This window comes from Lonchura striata, chromosome 2, assembly GCF_050655825.1.
Source record: "Lonchura striata isolate lonStrDom1 chromosome 2, ASM5065582v1, whole genome shotgun sequence".
Classification (NCBI taxonomy): Eukaryota; Metazoa; Chordata; class Aves; order Passeriformes; family Estrildidae; genus Lonchura; species Lonchura striata.
The window spans coordinates 105250238-105271778 of record NC_140704.1 but is presented as its reverse complement, the minus strand read 5'-3'; the positions used below and the strand labels follow the sequence as shown (position 1 = coordinate 105271778).

At 36.2% G+C, this 21541-nt stretch overlaps 1 protein-coding gene across 13 annotated transcripts in view; it reads right to left on the bottom strand.

Moving 5' to 3' along the window:
- The window catches only part of PIEZO2 (piezo type mechanosensitive ion channel component 2), a 284271-nt gene that overhangs the window by 170806 nt on the left and 91924 nt on the right, over positions 1–21541 (bottom strand). For all 13 annotated transcript variants that reach the window (XM_077784376.2, XM_085571904.1, XM_085571903.1 and 10 more), the window contains exon 3: positions 12701–12826. In XM_077784376.2, the coding sequence (XP_077640502.2) occupies positions 12701–12826 (126 nt within the window). The remainder of the gene's footprint in view (positions 1–12700; positions 12827–21541) is intronic.

Genomic DNA, 21541 nt, shown 5'->3' with positions numbered 1-21541 from the left:
AGGTTGCGGTGCAGTACTAAAACTCAATAATCACAAAAAGTTCCTGCTGTAAAGAATGAGGCCCCTCAAGATGAAAATGTGCATGTGTGTTTATATAAACAGAGAGAGCAAAATCTGATAAAGGCATCTCTTGTCCTCTTTACACAGCGCTGATTGTTAGTGTTTCTGTCAGTCTTGTACGTTATCCTTAGTCAAATATAAAACATCAGATAGTCAAGAATAAGGACAACTATGTAAATATTCGTCTCAGAAATAATGAGAACTGGGAGACCAATTACTTTTACGAAGCTGGAATTGTTGCCAGCACAACAGCATCAGCTCCACTTATTTTTTATTCTTGCCATGTTTGTCTGGGATATCATAGAATCACGGATTCATAGAATCAATAAAGTTAGAAAAGATCTCTAAGATTACCAAGTCCAACCATCAGCATTACCAGCATGTTCACCACCAAACCACATCTCAAGTGCCATATCAACATGGTTTTTTTGACTCTTCCAGGGATGGTGCTTATAGAACTTTCACCAGTATATCTTTTCACACTGCAGATGTGTTTAATTATCACTAGATCACCATACCCTCCAGGTGTATATAAATTTTTTTAGGATTAAAATCAAGTTTGGCACCTAAATTAAGGAGTGTATTTTTATGAATTATGGTAATTTTCTAGACTTTACAATGCGACCTATCCTGGGTGTAATTTGAGTCTTTCGTCATGTCTACAGAGAAGGTAAGAACATGAGTTCTCTCATGAAGTAGTATATTATTTGCAGACAAATTTGTGGGGTCTAGAAAAAGCAGAAATTTCCTGGCATCTGCTATGTAGCCAACTGTGGCATCACCAACAAACCACATGGACACAATACCATGATGAGGTCAAAGTCTGCTGGCTCTAAAGGATGAGTTAAGAATCATCCTTTTGCATTTCAACATTCTGAATTTGTGTGCCAAAAAGGATTTGTGTGTCACCATGAAAAACAATTTGCTATTTATTTTCTGACATAGTGACTGTAGATAAGGTGATATATGAAAAAAAAACATAATATGCTATCAGTTCTTATCACTGTGTCTTCTGTACTGGGGCTGGCTATCTTCTTTTAAAATGCAGGACTATATACATAAATATACAGTTATATGGATATTAATGACTAATTAATGTACTCTGATCTACATTACTCTTGATTTCCTTCAGGAGCTACTTCCATTCACTGTTCTACACCCCAAAAACTTGGTCAAGATTTTGACAGCCACTGGCTGGAGTGCATGCTTTTGAGTGATTTTCACTACTTCAGTGTGAAAACTGTGTTTAACTTTTTTACAGTTTTTAAATCTGCATTCAATGATATCTGATGACATATAAACATCAACTTCATTCTCTTAATCATTTGAAAGATACTGTGTTTTACTCTCCCTATTTCAAGACACATAAAAATAGTACTAAAATTTTTTCATAAAATATTTTTCATTTACTACATCTTTCATTGGTGCTATTGAAAATCTTCCTGGTTTTAGTCTAGACAATGACTATAACATCTCAGAAATACAATTTCTTGATTGCTTTAAACAAACCCCTAAAGAAATGTAGTATGATTGAATTCAGCAGTAAACACAGTATATATGGCTTCATATACATATATGTTAAAGAACAAGATATCAGGAAAAATGCAAGAGCTGAAATGAAACAGAAGAGATGTTTATGACTTTAGAAATCAAGTCTACCCTTCAAAATTCAGAGTTCTCCTTCCAGAGACATAAAGGATACTTTTTCACCCTTTGTGAGTGTTATGGAATTGTTCTTATTTTTTGTTCTTTGTTAAGAGTAAGCATTGACAGATGTGCCACACACTGTTTATGCAAAAGGTGTAAGGGACAGCATTTTCTGGCATCCTGTGTGGTTACTGATTTAGACTTGTATATCTGGCAGAACTTCAAGGGAATTTTGAGACAGACTTTCCTTTTGGAAGTAAAGTTAAAGCATGCAAGTTCCAATTGTATTTGACCCAGGTTTAAGACTATGTTCTAACACACTGATGCAGGAGAGCCCACCAAAGCATTTCAAGTCAAATCCCATTAAGAAAACACTTCTTTCCTTATGGCTGCAAGCCCTACTTATGTGAGCAACGCTTTTTGCTTTGTTTTACAGGGTGATTTGTTTTACATCATAGCTTCCATAAAGGGCTCAGTAAACTCAGCCCTTTCAATTAGAGGTTAACCTCAACTCAAGACCTCATTTTTGTCCAGAGCAGCCTCTAGCCCACACTGCCCAGGGAAGCCCACCCACTGGGGGCTGCACTGCCAGGGATGGCCCATCAGAGCTGCCACCCCCAGACACAGCACCTCACCTGTCCTTGCAGCTGAGATGCCCAGCTGGTGGTCCAGCTGTGACAGAGTGGCTGCAGTGAGCAGCTGTTGCAGGACAACTTGGATTTGCTGATTGCTTTCCAGCTGCTGATGTAAATCACCAAGAGGTGCAGAAGCCTAAGGGCTCTGACCCAGGGACCAACCCCTCTCAAACTTGCAATGTGGGCACGAGCACATGCAAATGCTCACAGCATCACACTAACGAATCAGGTTTTCTAAAAATATTCAACATTATTACCTGAAGAGCAATCCTCCTTAACAATGTAAACAGCCAAACAGAAGAGACAGATCCCCAGAAATAAAGTGAAATATTTATTCTCAGTGGAAAGTATTTGTCTAAACAGTGTCCAACACACAAATATATAGTTTCCTACTACCAAATGGTAATACTACAGTAAGACTCCCCAGTAAAATATTTATATTACAGTGATTTGAATGATTAACAAGGGAACATTTCAATATGGTCCCTACACCAACCCAGAGATGGTGGTTGCTAAAGCACTGTAGTGCTGTCCTTACATACCTCATTCTGCTACAGCCAAACACTGCCAAATGAGTCATGATAACCTGGGTCAGAGTAAGGGTCTGACCCTGTAGACAAGTTTTTTCACTGTAATCATCTGAGCAGCCAGTTTCTGATTTTGCTAGTCTTTAAGGACTTTCCACAATATAGAGAACAGGTTTTGTAGTAACTCAGAAGTTACAAGCAGTTGGCAATGTACGCTGATAAGCTTTGCATACAAAGGTTAAACATACAACCAGGGGACAAGCTAGCAAGTGGCTACCAACGAAAATAGAAGAGTAGAAGTAGAGTAGAATAGAGGTGCACAATAGAAGCCTACTCTGCACATTTAGTTCTTAATTTACTAAGAGCACTAACCCCGAGTATAAATCAACAGTTACTCTCTTCTGCTTTTATTTCCTTCACACATACATTCTGCTCTCATCTCATCTATTCAAGTTTTATTGAGTGTCTTCTCCTTCACAGCTGGCCTTGATTTCTTCCTTGTGTTTGCTACTTCTGCTTCTTCCTTTAAGAGGACAGAGGGAGACAGAAAACAGCTGCTCTATTTCTCCTACAAACAGCCCTAAAACAAGTTGACAGTGATGACACTTCTATTCTACTACCCTGCAGTCATCCTAGCTACAACTGGGACACTAAAAAGCAACTGTCCCAGTTTGCATCTCAGGATCAGTGGGTACCCTGGGTGCTTCCTTGGGTGCACCTTGGGAATACCTTCCAAAGTCCACCAGCTTCAGAAAGAAGCCGTACAGCCCCATGGGCCACCCAGCAGTTTCCCAGGTCTTCTCTCTAATGCAATTCTGACTGTCAAAAATACAAACAGTGAGTGGCAGTGAGAACAGTGAGAATAGTCTCTTGAATAGTTGAACACAAGGGAGTGTGCCAGCATCATTACAGCAGAATCATATACATTATAAAATGGAGTCATGTACCATGCCTCAAAGTGACTCCCTAGAATATTGCTCAGTTTTCACATGGCAGCCTGTGAGTCCAGAAATAAAGACTCCATAATACAATGAACTAAACTCCTAAGTAATAACACCAAGCAAGAAATTAAGAAGGACTTATCATACATGCCTAAGAAGCAATTACGGAAGCTTCTGTTTCCCCAGTCATAAATTTCCTGGCTACATAAAGCTGCATGGAAAGTGTTGAAGAAATGTTAGCATCCAATGTGCATGGAATTAAAGTAAAATTAACTTTCATATACAGAATAAACTATTGTTCTAAGTTCCTGTTGAGACAAGAAAGCCATGCTAACACCTTTGACTAATTAGAAGTTTCTCATTGGATGTGTTCCAAGTGTTAAACATTTTTGACTCTTGGAATCATTGAAATGACAGTCAGAAATGGTCATTAGTAATACTGTACAATCACACACCTTTCTAGGACCCAATATAATGACAATATTTGTGCCACCACATCTGGACCTCACTGAAGTTTTTACAGCTAAGCATTCTTTTTAGTCTCAAGCTCTTCATGACTCCATTAAGAAGTTCCTTATTATTATTTTTATATTTCTTGACTCAGACACTGCACATCACCTATGCAAGAAACAGTAGATGATGAAACCAGAGTGTGATAGCAAATATTATTTCCTTGAAGTCCAGTCTCCTGCCTTTCTGTCATTTCCTAGGTTTTCAAGGTATTTGCCATGTGAAATAGCATAACAGAAGCTTCAGCTCTACTTCAGTCCTTGTAAGCGCCACTGTTACTAATCTCTGCAGAGAGTCTGAGATTTTCTGTCTCTCAGTGGAGATCTGGACAAATGGCCATTTACTGCTTTCTAGCTCATTATTCTGCAGGCATAGTGGCTGATAAGAAGGAAGCTCTGAAGAAATACTATTCTCCTTATTCTGTAAACTGTGGTATTTCTACAAGCCCTCCAGCCACCAGCTGACTCCTGCCACATGTTGTGGGGTACAAACAACAGAAGAGCTTTTCTTAGAGGAATTTACAAGTCAAACTAGGTTTCATTTTTCTATCCACATGGCACTGGGCAGATGTCACCAAGAGAAAGCTTTAACGGCTTTGGATAAGGACAATATCCATATAGTGACAGTTAGCTTTGATTTTTATAAAATTCTATTAACCTGCGTTTTGCAAACATCCTGGTAGTAATATAAGTAACGAAGCTTCACATAGTTTGCTGAGGACATAACAAAGTCAAACCACAAGAAGTAACTGACTGTCCTAGCTTTGCTGTGTTAGAGTTAATTTTATTCCTAGTAGCTGGTACTGTGCCGTGTTTTGGGTTTATTTTAAAAATAATGTTGATAACACGCTGATGTTTTGGTAGTTGCTAAGTAGTGCTTACCCTAAATCAAGAACCTTTCAGTGTCTCATGTTCTGCCAGTGAGGAGGTCTACAAGAAGCTGGGAGGGACAGATGACCCAAACTGACCAAAGGGATACTCCATACCCCAGAAAGTCATGCCCAGCATATAAACTGGGGAGTTGGCTGGAAGGGACTGTTTGCTTCTCAGGGACAGGATGAACATTGGCGGGTAACGAGCAATTCTATTTTGTGTGTGTCACATGTGTGTCTTGAGTTTTATTTTTCTTTTTATCTTTTTTTTTCCAGTAAAATCAGTAGAAGTAGCAGTAGTAGTAGTTTACTTTCTTTAAATTATTAAACTGTTCTCACCTCAACCCATGAGTTTTGAGCTTTTCCTTACCTTTTTTTTCCTGATTCTCCTCCCCATCCCACTGGGAGTTAGGGGGAGCAAACTGCTGTGTGGTACTTGCCATTTGAGGTTAAATCACAGCACTTGTCTTTCATAAAACCTGAACAAATAGACTTTCCAGGTAACTGGCTGTCTGTACTAATTTAACTATTAATAACAACTGTAGTTCAGGACATCAAAACTATGTAGGCATCGAAATTCCATTAAAAATAGACTTTTATACTATAGAATTTAGTATTATCAGTCTTGCTGGCCTGTATAAGAAGAACCTGCATAATCTCTTCTATTAAAATATTGGTTTAAAATTTGTTTTTCCCACTGAGGCACCATTCACCACTCTGAAATTCTTCTAGCTAAAAGTCTGGACTAAATTTGTACAATATTGGCTCTCATAGACATTACAGGCTCAGACAACTTTGAGTTTAAAATATATAAAGAGGGTTCTCAATAAAAGGTTACTCTGATTCTTCTGCTACAGCTGGTTGCCCTATTATAATAGTTTTGCTAAACTGGACCTTCCACAGTTGTTCTTGAAACAAGAGTTCATTTCTGAACCTTCTTGCTGCTTGTACAGAAACCACAGAAGTACAATCTGATGACTTCTGTGATAACAGAATAAACTGTTTCTTAGATGTTTACAGGCATTATTTTTTGCTCAGATTTTGGCCAAGATTATAATCTTTTAGATGACACACAAAAATATGATTAAAATGTAGATGTTCTGAAAGACAAGGCCCACTTTTATTGGGAAAAAAAAGGAATATAGATTTCACTGAGCAAAAAAGAAAGAGTATGATGCACACACAATTGAGATCACTTCAGATCTCAAATTTGCAGTTAAACCAGTTGTTTGGAAAGAACCTTAAGCATTTGCCTCGTTGAGATATGGGTTTGTTTGCTAGGGAAGAATGAGCTGTTTTGTCTGGGGTGCAAGTGCTTGAGAAGTCTTTAAAGAAGGTAAAGGTTAACTTTTATTTTGATAAGAAAAACCATTGGAGAGGACATGATGACTTTTTCAGTATAAAGATGCTTACTTTGCTATGACTTCTGCTCAGAAGTTTCTTACAATAAACTTACTCCTTTTCTTAATGCAATTTAGATTAATTTCATTTCATATGAAGCAATAGTTTTGAAAGTAAAATTGTCAAAATTATCAAGACAACTAATAGGAAATTATCAGTATATTTTTTCATAACATAGTATTTCAAATTTCCAGTATTTTCAAAATACATGTTTTCAAGGCAGTCTCCCATGAAATGATATGTCAGAACAGCCAACAAGGGGCCATGAGATACACTCAGACCTCAGACAGAAGTTGGGCTAATAAATCACTGTATTTGAAAGACTGGCATTCATCTACCTTTGAAATAGAAATTTGAAACTCTTTATGAAATCTTTTAAACTTTTTTTCCCTTTATAAACAAAAGCAGCATCACATCTTTATTTCCAGTGAGATAATTAATCCAGCAATAAACAACAACCTTTACCAAAGCATTACTTTACAAAATCAGCACAACCTTATGAGTATACTCAGGAAGGTATAAAAGGCATGAAATCTCACCAGATATATATGAAGGAGTAATTATTCATTCCTACAAAAGGTCAGCTTCAGTCCTGAGCCTGAGCTTTCAATAAATGGTGAGACATAATTTATTTGTGCTGGGTATTGCTGCTTCCTAATATAACAAAATACCTCAGGGACATGCTGATAGTAATGCAAACACAGAATGGTCTTTTAAGCCAAGAAATAATTTCAAAATTTATCTAAAGCAGAAAGTTATTATGATTCCACAATGGTGGCATGCATTTGTTTGACATTCACCATGGCATACTAGAGACAGAGAATTATCTGATTTTAGTTCCCATGATCTAACAGAGAAGCTATCTAGGCAACTTGGTGCTTTAAATCTATTCTCCCCTTTTCTACATATAACCATTTTGTAAATAAAGCACCCCAAGTAGGTATAATAAACAAAAATACATAGAAAGTCTGGAGAAGGAATTAAAGGTATCTATTTAAATTCCATCAGTTCATTTATGTGACGTATAAGAAAAATATCCAGAAATATCTTAAATGCTCTTTTTGGTATTCTTACAAACATTGACTACAAACTTAACTAGTGAGTAGTTTCAGTAGTCTAAGTTGCATTTCTCATGAACAAAAATACTGTTCCAGAGAATAAGCATTTCAGTAGATTCATTCACAGAAGTCAAGACCAAGAGATGATAGAGGAGCACAAAATAAGAAATGGATGTACATCACTACAATTAAGAGAAAAAGAAACCAGATTATTTTAAAGGCCGACTAAACACAAAAAAATATACATACAGCATATTATTATATACAAACTATGAAAAATTGCACTAATTTATTGGAAGTAAAGTTTAAAATTAACATTGTGGAAAACATTCCTGCTAGTAATATTGCCATTTTTAAAGATGTTTAAAACTAGTCCTAGGAAAGAACTATATTGTACATACTAGAGAATGCAACTATTACCTTGTGGTCTAATCGTCAATTCCCTGCCTAATGGATTCTATACTCAAAAGATGTTACATAATCTAATAATCAGAATTTTATTCCATCAGAAATACAAACTTAATAATGAAATTCTATTACTGCATGAATACTGCTATATTTCAAAATCATGCTATTATATGGAGATATCAGTAAAACAAGCTTAATTATGGAGCTCTTGATGCCTTAAGATTAGCCCAGCTCACCCTTTCTGTATCAATTCTTTTCCTTTCTATATCTGGCAGGTATTCAATGTTAGTTCCACACACTGACATTGTGGCTAACCAGAAATCTTTCATTAAGCTAAATAAAGACTACTAACAGCAAAATTTTATTAGTGCTAGGCAATAGTCACAAGGCTCTTAAGAAACAAGAACCTTCTGTTGCCCAAATGTTTTTAAACACCTTTATCAACAAGCACATATAATTTAGAGAATGCTGTAGCATTTTGTAACCATCCTGAAAGAGAAAGTGTATGAACACTACAAGAGGAAGGGGATGAAAAAGATAACAAACCAAAAATGTGAAACATTCCATGAATTATCCTAAACTGATTTTGAATTACATAAGTCCAGGATAGTAGCAGAATGTTTTGAAATGAACCCAAAATTCTAGATGTCTGGTTTGTGTTTGCAGACGGCTCAACTAAAACTGCTTCTAGATATAAAAGATAAAAGGATGGTTGTTCTTCACTTCCAAAATGAAATTATAACTGTATAAGGTTTAAGAGGCAATAGTCTTTATCACACCTCTAATCTAAATATTTTTCAAGTGTTTCTGTTACCAAAATGAAAATATTATCACAAGTTTTAATACAGCAGTGTGAAAAGAAAAACTAAAACTAGAAAATGATCTTTTGATTCAGAATATTGGCATTTGGAAATATTGAGACAAACTAACCTACAGAATTTGCAGACAGTATTATCCTGCCCTCTCACCTACTTCTGAAACTGCCAGCAGTTAGATTAACTACACAAAGACCTCTGCAAGGCATCTTGTCCCAGACAACACCTCCCACATGGATTATTGTTGGTATCAAACTTCCTAATAGTGCATTCAACTCCTTCATCCAGATTGATTTGAAAGAGACAAATACATTGCAAACAAGACTGGGCAGAGAATTGAGCTCTGAGTGTCCTGTGGCCCCATTCACCACAACCCTTCAAGCCCTGCCCTTCAGCCACTTCATCAACCAAGCACGTCTTGAACCTACTGAACAATTTTTTTCCAGGAGGACAGTATCAAAAACCTTACTAAAGTACAGGAAAAATACATCCACCACCTTCTCTTCACCCACTGGGCAGGTGACTACTATAGCAGAATATCAAATTAGGTAAACAGGAGTTTCCCTTTGTTAACCTGTTTTGATCATGCCTGATGACTGCATTGTCCTTTAAATGCCTTTAAATAGTACCTAATATATTCTTTTTTCATACTTTTTTCAGGAACTGAGGTTAGAATAAAAGGTCTGTAGATTCCTGAATCTTCCTTCATGCCATTTTTGCAAACTGTAATAATACTGTCTGGCTTCCAGTCAGTGAGGACCTCCCCAGACTCCCATGACCTTTGGTAGATAATTAAGCGGGGACCTGCCATAGCATCCACTAGCTCCTTTTATGGTTTGATTTACTTAAACGCGGGGACATACTACAGTTCCAGAAAAATCAAAACAAATACTAAAGAAAAAAAAAATTATTTATCCAAAACCCTTTAAAAGTGTTATTGCAGAAGGCCCCTATCAGAGAAGCCACTACCAAGCAAGGAGATAGAACAGTCTTGATAAATAAAACTTTCTGGGAAAAAACGGGGCAAACATCAACTTCCACTATATGTAAGTAAGAATACTCACATACATGAACATGGGATTGAAAAAAAAAATTGTCTGTTTTCAAGAAAAGAATTTGTGGATTTCAGTGAATTAAAAATAAAAAGTGAGACCATTGCAAAAAGCAGCATAGACCAATTCATAAATAGGGAGTAAGACTTGCAGACACTTGGGTAATTTTTATATTTCAGTATATGCTACTAAATTCTCAGCTGAAATAATTCCTAGCTTTAGGCACTGAGCTTTAGGCACTGAAAAACTTGGAGAAAACAGAAGTAGACCAACAACAATAGCAATTCTCCTTCCTAAAAAATGTGATGCATGAAGAAAGTTTGAAGGGGCTGAGGTTGGGTAAATAGAAGTGAATGACAGAAAAGAGTACATATGACAAATATGACTGCAGTCTTGAAATACAAAATGGGTAACCATAAAGACTAATGGAAAGTTTTTCTTCATTTCCACATCAGGCTGAAGGACGAAGACAGGATATTTTGACTAATGGAAGAAAAATTTCCTAATGATAAGCATCAGAAAAGACTGTAGCTGTAAAAAAATGTTTTATTAATAGTGGATCTGAGTCTGGCTGGAGAAACAGAACACATCAGTCTTCCAGTCTACACTTCTGAATTTCTTATTGAGCAAAAAGAGTTGGAAAAACATTAACAGCAAGTCTAAAATGCAGAGATCATAACATTGTGAAGATGCCATGGGCAAAGCACATTTCTCTAGCTACGGCTTAGCCCACATCTGCAGTCAGTTTTGTACAGCACTCCTCATATGGCTGTGGAACAGGAAACCAGTGGGGCTGTGTCACTGTATTGTTACAAGCAAAAGTACTGTCAAGGTGCTTTCTGGAGTAAGAATTCTGTCCTCTTCTCACCCCCACAGGAACACCTAAGTTCTGGTGTCATTAAATGACAGTATTTGACCTTATTCCCTGACCTAGCAAATGCCTTGGCCTTTTCTAGCCCCTTTAATCCTTAAGCACCCTGGGGGTCCAGCAATGCCAGTATCAGTTTGCCCTTTTTATTGGCTTCACCTGGATCTCACCAACTGTAAAGAAAAGAAAATTGTGCCAGTTTACTCAGTATTCAGGCACTGAAATTCAACAGCCAAATATTTAATCTTGTTAAACAATTTAAAAACTCTTTGAACAACTTTGGTCAACCAACTTCTCTCCCAAACAACTTGGGCACAGTTTGGGTGCTCCTCTGGTAAAATAACATTCCCAACAGGCAACTTCAAACCAGCCTTTGCACTCAGGAGGCAAAAAGAGCTTATTGGTGAGTTTGTGGGAATGTCATGTCAAGTGGCCTTGGTGTCAGAGAGCAGTCTGATAACATTTAATGCACTCCTGCAGCTCTACCCACTGCCCTGTGAGGCCCCAAGTAAGGAGATCATTACTAATGGCAGCTGAAAGAGGAGCTGCTACACAACAAATATGAATAAATAGTAAAAAATGGTACATTTCTTCTTAAAGAGTGGACTTTTCAGGATGAAATAATTATTTTAATTCCCACTGCAGAACCCAGTTCTCACCATAAAAGGAAGAAAAAGCCAGTGGGTGCAACTCTGTCTTGGAACTCTTTACTCATATAAATGGTGTCTAGATGCAGTTCCTCCAAACTAAGTAAAAATTATATCTTCATAGTCATAAGAACAGTAAATACATATGGAAAGCAATCCTGGTCACTCAGTGAATTATATACATTTTTGAAAAAAAAAAAAAGTATGTTTTTGGACTCTGAAGGCCTGATTGGAATCAACAGAGCCCAAGATATTCCAGGCGAAACTGGTATTTCATGAACACAATTATGCCTTTTACTTTAGAAAATGGTTTAAGCTAAAGGCGAAATGGTAATGCTCACTTGCTCAATTCAAGCTTTCTTAGGATTTTATTATTTAACTCAAATGCTTTACATCACATAAGGTTTCTTGTGTTGAATTGTAGTGCAGCTGTTTACTCAAGTGGCAGCAGCATACCTTGTGATAAATTAAATGAACATTTATCAAAGGTAAGTTGACAGGTTTAAATGTTAAAATGTAAGCATGGTAAGACAAGTACAAATAGTTTCTACCTGGAGGTTACATATATAAATCACAGGATAGATATTTTAATTAACTTTAGCACAATAAAGAATGTTTGCTTTCTGAAGTATTGAACAACATTTCCTGAGAAAGGAAGATACAAAATGTCATGTAATATATTTTAAGTCGAGCTTACACATAAATGAAAAATTGAAAATTCTTCCTCCCATACAACACAGGCAAGAAGGAGACAAATATTATTTAGAAATATAAGTTTTGGAATCAATATTTAAAGTTAAATTAAATGAAAAATTAAAGAGAGTCATGCCAGAGAGAGGCATAATACATGGATAGAGAGAGTTTGTTACTTTATTTCATTTTACTCTTAATTCACTGAATTATTATCTAATGACAGAAATGAGTAGTTTTCTCAGGTTCTGAGGTAATTTTGAGAAAGCCTAAAAGATGAAGTCACAACAATAGTCAGTGGTAAACTCAAAGAAAATGCATTTCTGGTGGGAAGAAAAAGTATATATGTATATACATATAATAGTTATATATAGATTTCTTTTGTTTCTTAAGCTCTTCTAGTCTTCCTATCTTACAGTAATTTTTCAGGTAAAAAGCTAGAAAGCAAGAGCAAGCTGCAAACCCACAAGAGCACAAAGCTAAGTGCCTTCTTATCAACCCTTCACCTTTCAAACCACTGAAGCACTTTGACATTTAAAATGCTAACAAAATCTAAAATGTTTTACTCACAGTTAAAACCAGGTTCAATAGTTTTTGCAGCTTCAAGACTGTTTATTGTAATCTGAAAGATGATGTGCAGCAGCAGGAATGATAGACTGGTGAAACACAGAGATTTCAATAATCGTCCTGTATGCCCTAAAAGACAAAATACACATTGATATAATAGGTGAATTTCTGAACATTGCTTAAAGATTTTCAGTATAAAACCATAAAAATATCCTGACCAAAGATATTTCTACTAGTCAGTTCCACATTAATCATGACTGTCCCCTATGGTCAACATTATAGTAAAAATCACACTTTAATTATAGTTTCTTTCAGTACTCTTTAATCACAAACCACAACAACTGCTATTGCCAAATTTTTACTTTTTTTTTTTTTAATGAAAGAAAGAAATTTTTTAAGTTTTTTAAGTCTTTACAGAGCAATTTCACGTAAATAATAATAAGATCACAGTGCTAACCAACACATTACCTGGTACTTAGACAAAACAGAAATGATACCTCTTCTTTTGAGAATATAAAAGCCTGTTCATCTTATTACTTCTTACAAAATTATTCCAGGGCAGAGGGCATAACAAGACACAAACCTCAGTTTGGCTCAGGAGTTTAGACATACTTCCAGTGAATGCTTTGCTTTGTGCCAACTGCCCTCTTCCTTCAGAAGTTTTAAACATAATTTTCAGTATACACTAAAGAACCCTGTGCCAGACACATTTGGTCATAGTTCCTTTGTGATTTACTGGATGTCTATTCAAAAGCCAACAGAAAATGTTTGATGAAGATTTAGAAATGCCTTATAAATCCTCTAGGAAACACTCCGCTTAATCACAGGCAGCCAAAATTGCAAGGTATGAATAAATAAAGTAAACCATCAGCATTTCAGGAAATATGCATCTTCAAGACAAAATTGAATTGCTGATAAGAGACAACATTAAATATCACCCTACCTGACCTATCTGCAATAACAGTTCTACTTCCAAAGCATTTTATACCTACATTTTATACCACCTGCTCCATGAATTTGAGGTTAATTTTTTAGTTTACACATTAAAAAACAGGACTACTGAAACTCTTATTCAAGGCTGTAAATTCTCCTCCAAGGCTATGGAGGGCAGAACTAGCAGAATATACCTAGGAAATGCTCACTCTGCATGCAGCCTGTTCTGCTCATACTTATTCTGCAAACAACTGTTATGAGCAACTACTAGAAAGAAGATGATGGTTCACATTCTGTATCTAGATAATAAACCAAATTTTAAATTTTAGATTTTTTGTAGTTTAAGCATAGGTCATCAATGGCCTAAACAGCAGTATATTTTTTAAATATAGTAAATATTATTTTTTTCAAAAATAACTAAAATGGTATGAATGAGCCCATGGATTAATTTTCTGCAGTCTGAAAAGAACTAGATACACCCTTTTTTTGCTAGATACACCCTTTTTTTTTTATCTATTCACTTGTCACCAGAGTTCACATAGAAAAGAGACAACCTGGGTGTCAGAGAATTACATCAAAAAGACTGGTTATTAAAATCTTTGAGCCACTTTTCGTTCTTCTCCTTCTGCAGAAGCAGGCCTGGTGTCCTGTCTTAGGACAACAACTTCTAAGCACTACAAAAGCAATAAAATAGGCAATATTTTCAAAAGCTTTAGAAGAACAAACATATGACAATCTACATATTATTAAACAATTTTTTTTATATGATGTCATATACGTAAAGTAGTCCAGGGACTGCTGTATTTTACAATTCTTTTGCAAGCTTCAATATTTGATGCTTGTCTTCTTCATTACCAGATCCCAGGCTTATGGTATTACAAGCAGCACACCCTCAGAATACAACTAAATATAACTAAAAAAAAAAGCTGTCTCAAAGCTGGAGAAAGACAGTGTGACAATATAAGTTGTGTGGACTTTAGAAGTGTGTCCAAATGTACAAATTTCAAAGACAATCTGGTGATTTATGAAGTTCTAAGTCACAAACTTAGTGCTTGGGAATTAATAGGTATCAAGCAACAAATTTTTCATGTGAAAGTGGATTTGAAATTTTTTGATAGAATGGTCTGAGTCAGCATCCAAATGTGAAAAAATGCAATACAATTAGTCAATGCACATTGAATTTCCAAACTGTCAGGTCTATCTTTCAGTATTTCTGTATCACTTCAAAATATATCTCTTCTTACAAGTATCACTTCTTACAAGTTTGAAAACAAACATCTTTGAATTTAAATTGAGCAAACCATTTCTTTAAACAAGATCTTTTACAGCTGTCATCCTTTTAAGAATTGTAGGAAAGCCAAAAATATATTTCTTCAAATGCTGAAATGTTGTAAAAAGATCTCCTTCTGCACAAAGCTAGGAAAAAATGTAAAGGACTATTAACAGTCAGGATAATAAATAGTCTCTCAGTGTACTGGTAAACATGGCAGGTTAAAAACACATCTGGAAGGCAGCTGAGTATGTTCAGAGCAGGTTACAGCATTCTTCAAGGGTCACTCTCTTCACAGCCATCAGTGGGACAGGACCACCATCAGATTCTACTGAGCATGAGCACTTTGCTTGCACCACATTCATCTGTGCCAGCAGAAACTAGAAACTGGAAACTAGAAGTATTTGGAGAAAAGTAAGAAATATTATGACCCGGATTTCAAAAGTTTGGAGCTACATCAACAACTTGGGAGAAATGGGAGTGCTAAAATAAGTGAATTACTGAACACGTAATTTATGTTAAGGAAGAAGAAGTGACAGATTTGGAAAAGAGATGAGTTTCAATTCATAGTAGGGTTTGGGTAAACCCACTTAACTATGTTTTTACTTACATTTTTCTCTTTCTACTGGAAACTTGATTCTAAATGGCACAAAGGAAAAATTAACCATATGCGTACAGAATTGATATGCTGAGAAAAGAGACAGGTGAAATAAAATAGACCTTCTTACAATGAGGAAAGAATATTTTTTTTTCGTCCTTTAATTTTCTAAAATTCTAATTCACTCTCAATATTGCAATTCCTTTGCTAAAACATACCTCAACTGTTCAGTTGCCCTAATGTAAAAATCCTTGGGACATGAATGGAAGCTGAACATCCCACAGAGAATGAGATATGTATTGTTCAGAAAGCTGTGTGGACAGAACAGATGTGCAAGAGAACATTGCCCCAGCCAAATACCAGAATTCACAATATCAATTCCTTAATTTAAGTCCTAAATGTATAACAGGCTTCTGTATGTCCAACAAGACTAAAAAAAGAAAAACCACATTGCAAAACACCTCGGTTTGGAGTTTGAGCACTGGGTTCTGATTTCACTCCACCAACAACGTCTGACAAAACAATGGAGGCTAGAAAGGAGAGAGAACATTTGTCTCAGAACTGGGCTGAAAGACTGAGAAAAGTGGGCTTGCTTTCAGGTGTCACTGCAGGTGTCATTTCTAATGGTACCCAGTGGGACCAAAATCTGGCATGTAGCTCTAGAAATGTACCCCAGCACATCTCAAACTCCTGGCAAAGGGCTTTCTCCCCTCTGATCAAGCCTGAAGGAAGCCAGGCAGGATGTGAAGGCTTCATTACCCTCTTTCTCTTCAGCCCAGATGGAACATAAAACTGGACTCAAGAGGGCCAAAAGCTTTTCAAATGTGGAAGAGGAATCAATTTCTTATTTTTCAAAGGTAATCCAGCCAAGAGCTGGATTAGTAATGGCATGCCCCCCCCCAGCCACAGGCATGTAACCTCAGTACAACTATTTGAACGTGTTCTAATTGGACTGCTGCCTCCAACACACACATGCACCTCTTGACACGTGATTGACAAACACAAAGTTGGAGCATGCTGCACACATTGTTTCCAACAACAATGAAACATTTTTGTGCATTCATGTCTAGGCAGGTAGTCCTCTGATCTTTTTTTGCTACCCTCTTCCTTAAAACAGCAAGAGTATGTCAGAATTTTTTTGTACACCTGGAACTTCCTCAGAGCTTCGGATGTGCTAATGGGACATGGAATTGAATGGCCAGTTGTCCCTGAGACCTGCTTAAAAGTCACATATATTAGGTCTTACATGGCCATGAGCCTTAGGTTATGACAAAGAATATGATTGATATGATATGATATGATATGATATGATATGATATGATTGATATGATATGATATATGATTGATATGATATTACATCATATCATATCATATGGCAACTGTTTGCAAGGTGCATTTTCATACCATACTGCTATTTTTTTTCTCATTCTGATCTAATTATGGGGCATGACAAAGAATTTGTTGAATCTCTAAGAAAGTGAATAATACTGCTAACAATTTTAATTGATTTTTTAAAATAAATGTATCTCTAAGTATCGCTGTGCAAAGCTGGTAAGTTCAAAGGGTCTGTATCCATTTGAATGCTGTAATATTATCAGAAAAGAGAGAATAGAGGAGGAAAAAATGGAACATAAAAATTAATTTAAGACTGTTTACTATTCCAACAGTGTAATTCCATCATCACAAGCATACATATGCTGCATGGACTCACCTAAATGGCATATTTAAGTGCTTCAGTATCTTATTAGAAGTTTTTATTACTTTTCATAGGTATTTTTTAAAATGTAACCTTAGTGTTGCATTTTCTGAAGTTTGTTCATCTGGGGATATTTCCAACATCGCTTTAGTCATATATTGTACTCCAAACTGTTACAGCAGTCTCAATTCTCCTTTAATAGTTATGTTCAGGATTTTTTTTACACAACACTTTCTATTCAGATCACAGTAGATTAAATGCCAAAGCAAAAGTCATTTTTCATATAACAATTTATGATAGCACACAGTGCATGATAAGTATTAATGTGCATTTATCTCCTGAACTAGTGACACTTCACCTAATAAAAATACTCTATTACAGCCATTCAGGACATTTTTCCATAAACCTCTTCATCAGTAAGTGACAAACATAAAACTAAAGTGCTCAAACTTCTGCAGCACACACAGACTCAGTCCCAAAGCATTTGCTTCAGCTAGCAACTGAACTTAACTTCTTGACTTTCCATCAGGAAACCTAACATCACCTCAGAGCCCAGCTAGAACCAGGGTCCAGAGACAAATCTCCTGTTCCATGATTCCAAATAGGAATCTGCCAGCATAACCTGAACTATAGATTGGCACAACTGGGGGTGGGAAATTAAGAAAACATTTAATTCACAATACATGTCTTTTGGAAAAATCTGGAAGTTTTGCAGTAATAAGATCTGCAAGAAAAAAAATCAAATCATCATAATTTCCCATATAAAAGAAATCCCACCCTTGGCCAGCTCTGGCTTAAGTGTCCCAAGATACCACAACTGCCTTATTGACATAAATGCAAGAAAAGAGTTCTGATTTGAAGTTGGTTTCTGCCAAAGGTCCAGAGGCAATAAAAATACAGTTGGTTCCAGACAATCATGAGGAAAAAGTCATCTCTAAGTTCAGCATGAACATCAGCCACTTTGTCCACAAGTGTCAAACACGTCACACATTTAAATGTACACACTAAGGAAAGTTTACAAGAATGAAATAAGCCCTGAGATATCCATCCTCCATTGGACAGGAAAACTTTATATTTCAGTATGGGCAGTCAGCAACACTGAAGAATGTGGGCCAGTTCCCTTTCCTGAATTCACCCTACTATTGCACACTAATTGACACTTAACACAGCAGGACACCTCCTGATGACCATGCAAGATGAAAAAAGGGTTCCATTATGAGTTCTAAACTCAGTTGAGATTTCCAGATGACTACAGGGTTGCATTTGCAAGGCACAAAGCAATTTACCCCTGTCCTAGAAAGCACTTAAACATATACACATATTTGAGCATGTGGACAGGGACTAAAGGGCTCTCAGTGTTGCATAAAAGGTTCATAAAATAATGCTGAGTGCTTCACTCTTAGGGTATCAATACTTGATGTGACCTAGTTTCAAAGCACACAGCTTGCAAGTGAGTGGAAGCCAAATCCTTTTAGATGCCTCTAATGGCTAATTTTCTCTAGTTCTCCTTACAGGTAGGCATAATCTCATTGTTTTCAACTCCTCATGCACTTTTGGATGTGAAGACAGACAATGCCTTCCAGTTTCAGGTTCTGTAAGAACGATGCTAAATGTTTGCCAGTGGCAGTTATACCTATTATTAAACAATGTTTCCCAGATGTAAAATATCCATTGTATTTCTATGCACAGTGCAGCTGGGCTTAGAAGTTTGGCCTCCTGAGAGCTGAAGAAATGGGATAAAGCTATCAACAGTGGACAGAGGAAGGCAATTTTTTGGAAGGACTATTCTAAGAATAAAATTTTATAATGCTGTGCCTTGCAATTATATTGTGCAATGTCAAGTCATTGATTCACAAGCAAAGTATCTGCATATCAGCTCCTATTAAGACTAAGTCTTACATGAACACCTTAAGTAGACTCAAAAAAGATTATGCTTAAATCATCCTGAAGCTGCCAGGAATTATTTGAATGGTTAAAAAAGTGCTACTGAAAGTGATGCCATCCTTCAACTGCACAGTTAGAAGTACATCTATATTTAGCTTAATAGAAAATGCATTAATATTTCCCTTTCCCCCCAAAGACTATCTTATATTTCAACATCATCTTCTACACAGAGGATGTCAGTTTACCAAAGTCTTAAAAGTGGGCAGACAGCACTGCAAAAATACAAACCCACTTGGTTTACTCACTGGATTTCCAGAAGCAAGACAACAATATCAAGCAACTAATGCCATTGTCTATTCTGTAGTTATCCAGACCTAAACCTCAAAATGCATATCCACAAACAGCTCAAGACTTCATGCAATTATTTTAGCTACGTTTAAATGTATGTGTTCATTCAGCCACACTGAAATCCAGACTATAGAAGTACAAGTTCTAGATTCAGAATTTTCAGCAAAAGCTTTGCAAAGGTTCAACAGTTTTGTCCATGCTTTCCTGAATATATCCCTTATTCCCATGTCTAGCCAAATGTCACAATGTATACCTGTGATCAATAGAAAAATTTTCTACTAAATTTACAAAAAAGTCATGATTCCTTAATTTCAAACAGCTCTTTGTACTATCATGTATTCATTTGCATTTCAAATTGGAATATTACATAGATGATAGAGCCACATGAATTTGCAACAGGGTGTCACAAGATATGTAATTAACTGAAAATTTTACCTTACTTTGAAAAGTAAAATTAGATACATTATTCTACGCTGTGCATTTGCACATGAAATGCAGGTTCAGTTGTACTATTCATACACTAACTGTTTCCTCACATTTCCCTTTTTGTTTGTGTCTCTTTTAAAAATACTACAGAGTTCTAAGAAGGAAAAAATTATTCCAGAGATAGACACTTTGCAGGAGTGCCAACCAGACTTGGGTAAACAGTCAAAAATGCTATGTGTAATTAAAAAAAAAAATTAGAAATGAAAACATAAAAGTGCTGCATGGCATAATAAATGTCTCCTTACTCTAACTTCTTGCAGAATTTCCTGTTTTTCCTAGAAGTTTTCATGCCCAGAATTCTACTAAACTGAGCTGTATCCTCTGCATCAATAGACAATACCATCGTTCAAGCTACTCATAATCTCTGAGTTGCAAGTTTACACAGGCAATTTACCCATTTTCTCAATAAAATATTTTTTTCAGACAAGACTCAGGATTTGGCCATTCATTTTTTTCAGATGATACTCATAAGCTTTCAAAGCAAATAACAACTACTTGATGTCTGCTTCATAACTTGACAGGCGGTTGCACCAAGCTAAACACAGGAAATAAACATGATCTCAGATACTACTGCCTATGAACTGAGAAATTTTAAGTCAGAGCTGTTCTTTCACAAGAGGATTTGAGAATTTTAATGCAGAGTTCCAGTTCCTTACCTTGAGGAGCTAGCCTCTCCATGTTCATAACTACCAGATAATATTTATTTTTAATTCAAATTAATTCAGTCATTATTGTCTGTTAAAAGCAGTGCTTGCAATTCAGTTTCTTCATTCCTCTAGCACTGCCATAAAGAGCAAGTAATTATCCTGTAGTAAGTTCCTTCAACAACAGAGAGTCCAAACATCTCCCAAAAAATGGGAAATGGCAGCAGGGCCTATGCTATAGAGGTGAACCACATTTAAAAAAAAAAAAATCTGTATTTACTAGGAGGAGAATATTTTTCTCTCTTGAATATCTACCAACATATGTTCATAAGCAGTAAACAAATGTGGTGCAGGGTAGAGTGAGAGAGGAAGGCTAGAAAACTGCAAATAGGGCTTATACAACTGTGGCAAACCAGACCCTACGCCATGATGTTTTTCCAAGGGACTGGAAGATGTGATATGAATTTTTACCTTTGTCAGAACCTCTCCCAGAAGCTCTAGAGGCTGTTTCAGCTCAGAAAGAAGCTTTGCAAATAGTTTTGCAAATGCATTGGCATTTCAACTTCAGCTTTGCATTCAAACCCTCTTGTCAACATGGAGCTGAAGTAATCTGTGCAAGGGCATAGCATCTTTGCCTCCCCTTATCACAGATGCTTCAGGGAAGCAGGGAAGCAGAAAGCAAATTAATTCTCTGAGAGATTTGGTTCTAAAAGTATCCTGGTGTTTGAGAACATTCTGTGATACCTGAATGCCACCCAAGCCATGACACTTTCTTCTCTCTGAAAAAAATAAAATTACCTTCAAAATGCTTGTTCCAGTAGACAAATGGAAGAGAACCTGATAGCTTTCCATATTTTTTTTTCTTTTCACTAAAATTGGGTGTTTTTCTAAGAAAAACTACAAACTTCCTAAGAGTCTAACTATATTGTATATTCTGTAAAATTCTGTAGAGAAAAGTTGCGGGAAGTAAGAGAACCACAGACCA